Source organism: Medicago truncatula, chromosome 7 (genome assembly GCF_003473485.1).
Source record: "Medicago truncatula cultivar Jemalong A17 chromosome 7, MtrunA17r5.0-ANR, whole genome shotgun sequence".
Classification (NCBI taxonomy): Eukaryota; Viridiplantae; Streptophyta; class Magnoliopsida; order Fabales; family Fabaceae; genus Medicago; species Medicago truncatula.
In genome coordinates this window covers 7,107,041-7,118,850 of record NC_053048.1, presented here as the reverse complement: position 1 = coordinate 7,118,850, position 11,810 = coordinate 7,107,041, and the positions used below count along the sequence as shown (strand labels likewise).

General features: G+C 31.6%; 1 protein-coding gene across 1 annotated transcript; it reads right to left on the bottom strand.

Moving 5' to 3' along the window:
* Positions 1-4,389: 4,389 nt before the first annotated feature.
* Positions 4,390-5,686, bottom strand: LOC11442905 (uncharacterized). Its single transcript, XM_003621599.4, has one exon. It carries the CDS (start codon positions 5,537-5,539, stop codon positions 4,802-4,804), a length of 738 nt encoding a protein of 245 aa, XP_003621647.1. The 5' UTR covers positions 5,540-5,686; the 3' UTR covers positions 4,390-4,801.
* Positions 5,687-11,810: the final 6,124 nt, after the last annotated feature.

Here is an 11,810-nt window from a genome sequence, read left to right as displayed (position 1 = left end):
CACGAAGCTTAACATAGTGTAGTTTTAATTCTCAAAACATGATTAATTATAATCAACCTCAAAATAAGCCTGTCACACAAAGATACTATCCACATTGATTTTCTTCCCTTGTGTTGGCCAAACATAATGCATATAAGCTTAGAATTCATTTTCATAGTTTTCTTTTTAAAAAATAAACAGTGGTTATTGTTACTCACATATTGTTTCCATTGTGACATAGAATTGATGAACCATTTTGTTGTATCTAGTGTATGAAAAACGCCATTCGTGATTTTTCCACGATAAATATATTTGTGACATTAAGCATTACTCAAGTATAAAAGTTGTAGAGAGAAGGTAAAGAAGTTGCAGAGAGAAAGAGGTAGAGAGACGAATTAGTGTAAGAATAAGTAAAAGATAAAGAAATGAAAGTGTATATACATAAAGAAAGAAAGAAAGAAAGAAAAAAAATCCTTGAGGATTTGCGGTGGGTTGAGATCTGACGTAAATTGCAACGAAAAAAGAAATAATGTCCTTGGACATTTGCAGCGGATTTATGTGCGACACAAATGTCAAATGTAAAAAAAACTTGAGCCTTTGTGGCAGAGCCATACCCAACGCAAATCCAACTGTAAAAAAAAAAAAAAAAAAAAAAAAAAAAAAAACTGTAGCATTTGTGACAGAGATAGTGTGCCGCAAATTTTAAAATTTAAATTTGACACCTAGATTTTGTGGCGGTAATTTTCGGACTCTATTTTCTGGTCAGATTTGCGGCTCTGCAAATTTTAATTTCTTTTTTCCCGCTCAAAATTAACGTCAAATTTTTTCTGCCGCGAATGCCAAAATTTAGTCGTGAATGTGTTTTAAATTAATTTACACAGAAATACATTTACGTGAGGTTTTTCCGTCGCAAATGCATATAATGCTGCTAAATCCGCAACAAATGGTTGCTACTAAATCAATGAATTCTTGTAGTGTTGACAATGTCGTTGTCTAAGGCATTTTGCCTCTTGGTCCTTCGTCGAAAAACAGAAGGAATGAACTGCTTCAGTTCTCAATAACCAAATTATGTTTTCCAATTTACATGATGAATGCATAGTCGACTTCGATCCTAGTGAAAGAATACATGTGTTTTCGTTGTTCAATGTTTGTAGAATTCTTAACAACGTCTATTTGTGGTGGATGTCTTCGAAAAGGGGAGGAATTGTTTTTCGCCGTTGATTTCGCCATAATCAACAAAATTGTCGCATAACCATTTTCCAACAAACACTTGCAGGTTCGAAGCATTATATTTCTAGACGATGATGACGAATCACATTGTGATTGAAAGATTTTGGGAAGCAAACGTCTGCAAATTCAACATCATGTTAGCAGGATTACAAGTTAGCGATGTGCGTTTTGGAAATGTGATTTGCATAAATTATTTTTCCAACATCGCATTTTCCAAATTGCGTTACAAAATCATGTTTTCATAAACGCATTCTGGAATAAGTCAATCTCGAAGTGTTTCATTTTGCTAGCTTTCCATTCATTCAGTTGCAATTGAGAAAGCATGGCAACAGAAGGAGAATTCGAGCAGATATTGATAGCGAAAATAAATTCTAGATTCATTCATGTTTGGAATCGCATTTGCAGAATCACTTTTGTAGATTTGTGTTCCAAAATCATCAGTCTCAGTTTGCTGTTAGCAATGTGGTAGAATCAGGTTTTGTTTTTGATCTTCCTTGCAGAATCACGTTTTGGAGAAGTAATTGTAATTTTGGAAAAATTGTGTTTTGCATATTTACGTTTTTGGGAAAGTTGGTTGCAGATTTCGGGAAGAAGAAAAAAGCGTGTTTTGTGTTCTCACGTGTTTCTCATCTCAGATTTTCAACATTGCTCACAGTTGGACTTGACCTTCATTTGGAGAGCAAAAGTTGGGCTTGTGTTGCAGAATTTTGTTTTACTCAGTCTACCCCATTTTTCCTTAGTTACTACAATATAGTGAATAAATTGTATTTTTCCCATTTAGTGATTTTCCCCATTTTGAGGTTGAGGGAGACTATTAAGATATAGTGAATCAACTAAAATTAAGTGATAAGTTACCAAGTTGGTTAGGTCGTTAGGAGTTAGTTAAACCGACTCACCTATAAATAACACTATATTGTAACATTTTCTCATTATTAATCTACTCATTATATTATTATGCTTACTTTCTTGGTGATCACTATAACTTTTATCCCTGTGATTTCATTATTCAAAACAAGACAAAACGATGTTTTTGTATGTTCAGATGGTAAATCCTTACAAGAGCGGTTTTTAGTAATTATTATGGGAAGAAAGAAACTCCCATATCCAGTGCCCTTCATTACCATAGTTTAATTTGTGTAGTGGCCGAAACCGAAAAAAACAAACCATGCAATGGCTTTACCCATAGAAAGCAAGATTTCAGACTCACTCTTTATGATGACTTCAGCGACTCTTTGAACCATTTAGAAAAAGAAAAAAGAAAAAAACATTAGAGTTGCAAAACCAGCTAAATCGCTAATCAGTACTCAATAATATGTATTTACATTAGGGACATCCATGTTCAACTCATTTGGGAGTCTAAACAGAACTCAAAAACATCAAAATTAGTCCTAAAAGAGCATGAGTGGTCTCACAAGCACATGGACCAATGACTCAGAGGTTCATCATTGTAGACTACCCAGTACCAAGGTAAAGACCAGTTCGAAATAAAAGTAGTTAACTAAAATGAGACAAACCCTCAAATTTAAATGACAGCATGTGAATCAAGAGAACATCAAATTTAAATGAAAATGAAGCCAACCCTCAACTTCATTTTCATTATCAAGTCAATCACATGCACCACACTACAAATAGAAGAAAGAGAATCTCCCAACTCAGCCCTTAATACACAATCATATATAAGAATTAGGATAAAATCTTTTAATCACCTTAAATTGTTAGTACAGCTGATCTGACTCACGACTTTTCATTATCAAGGCCCTGATTGAAGCACATCAGGTGGCAATGGCAGTAAATTACAGGTTTTGTTTACACTGGATAGATAGAATTTACGTCCGTGCCTAACAAAGAAATTTCCTTATCAAATCTTACATTGGTGATTTAAAGTATAAACTCAGGCATCCTGGGAAAGTCAATTCATTTATATTCTAACTTTGTGGGACTCATTTCCAAAGTGTGGAACCTACATAGATTTCAAACTCAAGCATTCTAGGGAAGTCAATTGGTTTATATTCCAACTTTATTTCAACCAATAAATGGTTGATTGTTGAAAAGAGTGTTCCTAGCACTCATCTTCTCCTATATATATTTCAAATGCAAACTAAGTCGGCGTAAAATGAATAGAAAGTAAATCAAGAGGAAGTCAAATGAAAATGAAACCAAACATTTTTCCTTCACCAACAGATGGTCACTACTCATATGACTCGATATGAACCGTACTCCAACTCTAAACAAATAAAATGATAGCCACATACTAAGAATTGAGATAAAATCTTATCAGTACAAACTCCATGTCCAAATTTATATCTGACTCTCGTAGTATATTTTACAGACATAGGAATAAGAATATATCAAGGAGGCAAGAAACATCCTAAGCCACTGTATATTTTAGGACAATTTATACTACTACACTTTGATTGTGGAATATCGTCATAACTAGAGTCTATAGGAAATTTTGTCAGGATATACCATAAGTGCAACTTTATAGATCTGTTCATTATTATTTTTAAAGAAATATGAATCAAGTAGTATCTAAGCTAGAATATGGACCTGCAAAAAGGCTAATCATAATACAGCAATAACCAAGCCTTATCCCACTAAGTGGGGTCGGCTACATGAATCAAACACCAAAATAATGTTCTATCATAAACCATATATCGGAGAAAGGTTAATCAGAGTACATGGGAAAAAATCTATGCAGACAATCATTTTTATTTTTCACAGATGCAAAATACAATAAGGACTAGATGCCCCAGCCATATCAATACCACATATCTCCACTTCAATGAGACGGAGAAATGCCGCTATCAGTAGATGAAAAAGGAAGAGCCAATTATACAATGAACTATCAAATCTTCTTAATCCTTAGCTTGTTTAATGAAAGAATATAATATATATAACCAAGGGATCCTATCATCATCAATCATCAATTATAGCAGAAACTAACTACACTACATATATCTCAAATTCATCCAAACACATCAATCTTCACCTAAATCATAAACTTCATAAGCATTAACTTGCACATAACTTCAAAATAAAAGATTACCAGAAATACAATGAAAGAACAAAGATTTCAAATATCAATACTTTATTATCATCAACTAAACTCAACATTGGTTAAGAATATATTCCAATTCCGCAACAGAATCATAGGATAAAAAATAAAGAAATCAAAGCATGGAATAAAAATGTTCCAACTTCCATTTCAAAAGTAAAGATTACCATGGCTATTTCACTATTGATCAGTCAACAGATATATACATCAACAAAAAAAACTTATACTTGCATGCATTTCTTTTTATCCACAATTTCAAGCCACCAAACACAACAAAGAAACTCAAGAAAACTAACTACCAGGGTTTTAAATAAAGGTCTGCAACCGCAATATGAACAACAAAAAACGGTTTCTGATGTTTCCAATACCAAAATGTGATTGCATCGTTAGCATTTAACTGCAATATCAACCATCACGATGCAATGCAATTGTTACCGCAACCGCTATTTAAAACCCTGCAAACTACTACAAAACATTACATTTACATACATACATTGTTGATCGATCTCATCATACCCTGCAACCATTACACGCGATTTAAAACCCTTTACGAAGTTTCTCAATTGCATTGTACATTTTCCTTCTTGAACCAACAGCACTAATTCCCATATCTTTGAGATCTTCCAATGTCAACAAGGGAAGTAAATCATCATCCACTTCATGCATCTCAAACACAGGAGCATATCTACTTAGCCCTAAATCAAATAACCATGACCACACTCCCTCGTTCTTTCTTCGCTCCCTCGATTCCGATTCAACGCCGCCGACGTCATTTTCCCAAACCCTAAGTCTATTATCATCGTTTCTATCCATTTGCATGAAATCATTCTCATCAACAGAGTATGTGGGGCCATTTGGATTATGATCGTGATCGAAATTCTTGAATCTTTTGCTTCCGTTCTCATCGATCGGTTTTGAAGCATGATTCGATCTCAACCGTTTCGTTGAGCCTCGTTTCGCTTTGTTTCTTGGATTGTTACCGAAATCATCTCCATCATCGCCGTCGACGCCGTTCACGAGATTTGATACGGCTCGCGGTTTGGAGTTTCTTGAAGATTCCTTCGAGACTCGCCAGCTCCACGGTGGACGGTTATGGCGGCGGAAGGTGCCGTGTTGTTCGCCGATTTCGCCTAAACGGACGCTTGGACGACGTTGCCGTTTAGGTGGAGGAGCGGGGATATCGGCGTTTTCTTGCGCCGCCGTTGTTTCTGGTGCGATTTCCGGTAAGGATATGATCGGAGGTTCCGGCGGCGGCAAGTGTGTTTCCGGCGACATGACGGTGAGAGATGTTGAAGTGGTGCGCGCCGGATAAGGATAAAGAGAAATTTTACGGTGCGGTAAAGGTTTAATAATTCTATGCACCTTCTTGTGTTTGCACAGTTGGATGGTTATGACTTATGATGATACTTTGGTTGGAAGATGGAAGATTCTAAATAGTTTTGGAATAAAGTTGAAATGAAAATATTTGATGGAGCCAGTTTTTTTTTTTTTTTAAGCAAATAGTCACCTTAGTCTCCGATCTTACACTTCGTCGTAAAGGTTCTTGACTCAGAATTAAAATACAAAGAAATCTTCGATTATGCACTTCTATTATCACTTTAGTCTTTGATGTTAAATAATTCTGTTAAGTGCTGATGTGACATAAATTTTACGATGACATGACAATTGATGTGTCAAAGGGACTAAAGTGAAAGTAGAAAATAGTCATTTTAGTCCCTAAACCAAAAATCAATATCCCCAAATTGAATTTTAAATTCATAAATCTCAAATCCCTAAATATCATCTAATTCTCTCTTTTGTTCAAAATCAATCTTCCCATTAAACACTAACTTATTGTTAAATCTTGACTGTACATATTTACTATCAGGTCCCACAAATCAATTTTTCATTAAACAAAATATTGCACCACAATTGTGCTTATAATTTAGTAACTCCGTAACATAAATAAATTAATGAACATCACATAGTTGGCCTTGAACCCCATGAAGCCTTCACATGTGATGTTGATTAGTTTATTTATATATTGAAGTTGCTAAATTATAAGCAGAAATGTGGTGTAATATTTTGTTCAATATTTTGCTCAATCATTATGTAATGAGTTATTGAATTATATGCCTAAATGTTTACTTCAATATTTTGTTTAATTTCTGGACCCCATTTTATCTTTTATGTTAGACCTCATACAACCCAAATTTACTTTTTTCGACCAAACCTCATATAACCCAATTAATACACTAGAGATAAATCAAGATTCAAGAGTAATGATAAGTAAAAAAAAAAAAAACTACACAAATATGATAACAAGGACAAACTTTTATTTAGAAGCCTCATGTTCGTAGTTAGTGTAAGAAGAGTGAGTGCATTACATGATTGAAGCATTTATGTTGAGAAGACACAGTTAGAGGGAGCATCAGTTAGAGGGAGCATCAATTGTCAGTAAAACACAAGATTTCTTCAAAGGAAATACGCATAAATGACATTAAAATGGATACAATATATAACTAGTATGGACATCTGTGCCAAACACGGGCTAGAATTTCATCATTGTTGAGGGAGAGAATATTATGATGTATTAAGAGTTAGTTAAAGCTAAACATTTGATAAAACAGCGGAGGTTGATTAACAAATAAGTGGAAAAAAAAATCATGCTTAAGCATTACAATTTGGGATGAAGATGTAGTATCATTTTCACTTGTGCCGTTGTTACTTCTCCAATATGTCATTCCACATCATTGTTGACTCCACCAGAAGGTCTAACGATGGTATGATCTCACGGTTCAACATTGTGGGGGAGCAGATCTTGGTGGTGGAATACAAATTAATATTGTGTGAGTAAAAATTTTACATTCTATGCAAGAGTAGATATTAAGAAACATATAAGTGAAGTGGCTCGTATATCTAATGTATCAAGATTTTCGGTGCGGATTGATCTTAGTATTCTACCCATTAAAGTTGCACATTGAATGCAGGAGTAGATTGTGAGAAATATAGATGTGGTTATCCAATTCAGTTTAACCACAAGTCAAACCCCTAGAAGTCTCAATATTTTGATGGGTACTCTTCTTCATTTTTTATGTATTTGTTTAATTCTTTTATCTTAAAATTATTTTGATCTATTTTTTTTTTATTCAACATTCATTATTTCAATACCCTTCACTTTTGGCATTTGGTTGGATTTGACAATTTCAAAAGAAATAAATTCTTATTAAAAAAATTTAAGTAAAGATGTTGTATCAACCTCACTTGTGTGAACTATTTTTTATCGTAACTTCCTTCACATTTGATCTTTGGTGGGATGTCAAAATTGATAAATGAATATGTGTCATACTGAGTTGCTAAAATACATGTTTATTAGACATTTTAAAAAGATCAGACATTTTTTAATTAAGTCTAATTTTTTGGTAAAATAATTACCGCAAAAATCTCGAACTCCTTTAATAAACATATATAATTACTGATGACTCACCCTATTCTTTATACCCTAATAAACAAAAACACATTGTAAATTTTCCCATTATATTTTCTCTCATGTTCAAATTCCTTTTTCATAAATCTTTTTTTCCTTTCTAATTTTGTTTCCCTCTTCTCATTAAAGAAACATAAACCTCTAGCCATGAAACCACTTTCAACTCACCTTTGTGAACATGGTGTGTCTCCGTTCGACCTTATTTAACTACGTCATATGATTATGGACACATATAGTAGCATATTATGATTAACAGATGTTGGTGTGTCAATTATGAGTTAATGTTTTGCATTGGATGGAAAAATAGATTTTTAACAACATATAAATGACATGGTCCATATAGCAAATGCATTAAGGTTTTGTGTGAAGATGTAATGTAAATCTCATTTGTATGTTTGTTTTGGCCTACTATGATTATTCAATCACCTGTAAGTCCTGCCATTTTCCCAACATTATAATAAACTTTTTTGTTGGTTTTTTTATGTCATTTGTTTAGTTTTTTATCTTAAATTTTAGTTATTGGATGTCATTTTTTTATGGTATATTTTTTTGTTCAACTCATATTATTTCAATATCTTTCATATTCTGCCTTCGATGGGATTTGACAATAGAGAACTATATGTGCATTCTTGTTGTTTTGAAAAAATACATGCGTATTAGAAATTTTAAAATAATGTGTTTTTTTTTTTATTTAGTCTAATTTTTTGGTAAAATATTTATCCGAAAATCTCCAATTCCTTCAATAAAACCATAAAATTACAAACAATTCACTTTATTCCCTATACTCACAGACAAAGCACATACTCCTTTTTTCTTTATCATCACAACATATGTTGAGCGACACATAAGTGATAAGACTCGTATACCTGATTTCTTAAGGTTTAAGATGAAAATATCATGTCAAACTCACTTAAGTGGATTCTCATAGTCTAATGTAATAATCAAATTCAATGTAGCACCCCTCAAAAGTCTCAACATTATTATGAACTATATTTTTTTTATGTCATTTGTTTATTTTATTTTTTTAATTTAGTTTTTTGATGACTTTCTCTTCAATGTGATTTTTTTTATTCAACCTCTATTATTTCAAATTCATTGAATTCTAGTCCTTGGTGGCAAATGATAATGGAAAATTTCAGACGTGTTATGCCGAGTTGACAAAATACATGCTTATTAGATATTTAAAATGATGTGAGGTTTTTTTAATTAGATCTAATTTTTTGGTAAAATAATTACCTTGAAATCTCATACTCTTTCAACAGACCTATAAGATTATTGGCAACTCGCATTATTTCATGTACTCTTACAAATAAAACACACAATACTTATTTTGTTTCCCTTATCTTCTCTCATGTTTAAATTATTTTTTCATATCTATTTATTTTCATTTAATTTCAACCATTATGCCTCCTTTTGACATTATTTGACTATGTCACGTAATTAGGACACGAAGAGCTTCACATTTGATTTAAATCAATGTTAATTTGTTAAGTGTGAGTTAAAATTCTATATTGAATGAAAAGGTAAATTTTGAACAACATATATGTGAGATGACTCATATACCAAATGTCTTAAGGTTTTAGATGAAGATGTGATACTAATCTCACTTGTTTGTTTCTCTTAGTGTAATGTGGTGATCAAACTCACAGCATAAACCCTCATAAATCCAAAAAATTAGAATGAATTGGTTTGTTAATTTTTGGAAGTGGTTTGTTTATTTTATTTATCTTAAATTTTAGTTATTTGATGTCACCTCCAACCCATCTTTTGTTGCCATGTTGTGTCCCAGTCTGACATTATTTAGTTATGTCACTAAATTATAAATACATAGACTCTCACGCTTAAGAGGGAGATGTTAATGTTTTATTTGTGAGCTAAAGTTTTATATTGGATGCAAGAGTAGATGATGAGAAAAATATGTGAGATGACCAAAACACCTAATGCATTAAGGTTTTGAATGAACATGTGGGGTCCATCTCACTTTTGCGAAAATCTCATACTCATTAACAAACTATATAATTACCGACAACTCACTTTATTCTTTATACTCTCGTAGACAAAACACACTACATATTTTTTCACTTATCATTTCTCTCATGTTCAAATTCCTTTTTCCTATTCGATTCTTTCATTCTGATTTCTATTATCTCTTCATAGGAAAGAAATGAACATATACCTCCATGTTTTAAACCGTCACTATCCACCTTTTTGAACATGCTCCATTTGAGCTCCTTAATTTTAACTTTTGAATGTCATTCATTTTGATGCTACTTTTTTATTCAACCTATATTATTTCAAACTTCTTCACTATTGATATGTAGTGGGATCTGACAATGGCAAAATATAGTTGTGTTATGTTGAATTTACAAAATACATGTTTATTAGACATTTTAAGTAAAATGTGGTATTAATCTCACTTGTGTGATTGCTCTTAGCCTAATATGAGGGTCGAGGCTCCCCTCGAAGTCCCAACATTATGATGAAGCATCTTCTTAGGGATTTTATATCATTTGTTTAATTCTTTTATCTTAAAATCAAGTCTTTGGATGTCATTCATTTTCATGCTATTTTTTTTTATTTCATTTAACCTCTATTATTTCAATTCTTTCGCATTTTGTCTTTGGTGAAATGTGAAAATGGAAAGATGCAGATGTATGATGTTGATTTGACAAAATATATAGTTATTAGACATTTCAAAATGATTCGGTATTTTCTAAATGAGTCTAACTTTTTTGCTAAAATAATTACTCATAAATCTCCAGCTTCTTCGACAAATTCATAAAAATACCAGAAACTAATATATTCCCTATACTCCTAAGAACAAACCACATACTTCTTTTTTTTCCTTTATCATTTTTCTCGGGTGTAAATTTTTATGTCATTTTCTTTCCTTTTCCAAGTTTATTTCTCTCTTCTCATGAAAGAATGAAACAAAAATTTTCTTGCATGAAAACACAACTAACCCATTTTTTTAGCATGTTGTGTCTCCGTCTGATCTTATTTGTCTATATTTTATAAGATAGACATAAAGAGTCTCAAACTAAAGGGAGGGATGTTGATGTGTCAAGTATGAGTTAAAGTTCAACATAAAATTCAAAAATGGATTTTTAGCAACATATAAGTGAGATGCCTAAAATATATAATGTCTTTTATGGTTTTCGGTGAATATGTGGTTTCAATCTCACTTGTTGTGTTAATTTTAATCTAACATTATGATCCAACCCATTAAGGGCTCGATCAGAAGTCCACACATTATTATGATTTTTTTTTATAGATTTTATCATGTCATTTGTTTAATTTGTTATAAATTAAAATTAAGTTTTTTTTTCTTCATGTTGATCGCTTTCGTACTATTTTTTTATTCAACCAATATTAATTGAAATTCCCTCTTTTTTGTTCTTTGGTGGGATTTAATCATGAAAAAGCGTTAATGTATTATGTTGAGTTTGCAAATTCATGCTTATTAGACATTATAAAATAATATATTGTTGTTTTAATTGATTCTAATTTTTTGATAAATTGATTATTCAAAAAAATTGAACTCCTTCAATAAACCATAAAATTGCCAAAAACTTAATAAAAATTTGTTTGACCGAGCAATCACAATTAGCATGAACAATTAAACCAAAAACTTCTTCACTTAAAAATCAAGATGAGAGATGGTTAATGTATAAGTAATATTCATTTGCCAAGATTAATTTGATATAAAAATCGATTGTATAGTTAATTGGAATTTCTCAACTCTAAGGGTTTAGTATAGTAGTAAAAGATAAAATCCTACTATAAAACATAATGTAATAAAAAAAATAAAAGACACGATGTACTTTGATTTTTTTGAGATAAATTTTTTAGAAAAAAAATAAAATTGAAATTGGAATAATTAATGGGTTTATTGCTTAAATTTAATTTTCGGTATCATTCAATTCTTCCTCATAATCTTGTTGTTATTATATTTCTATAATTGTGTGATTTTTCTATGTTCTTAGTGTTACATTAGTTTTGACAACTAATGTACTCCCAACTTTTATACTCGCTTTTATTTAATATATTTTCCTTTATTTAAAAAAGATAATAATACAA

Coding starts and splice junctions, on each gene's coding strand:
- LOC11442905 (XM_003621599.4), bottom strand. CDS start 5,539: ATGTCGCCGGAAACACACTTGCCGCCGCCGGAACCTCCGATCATATCC.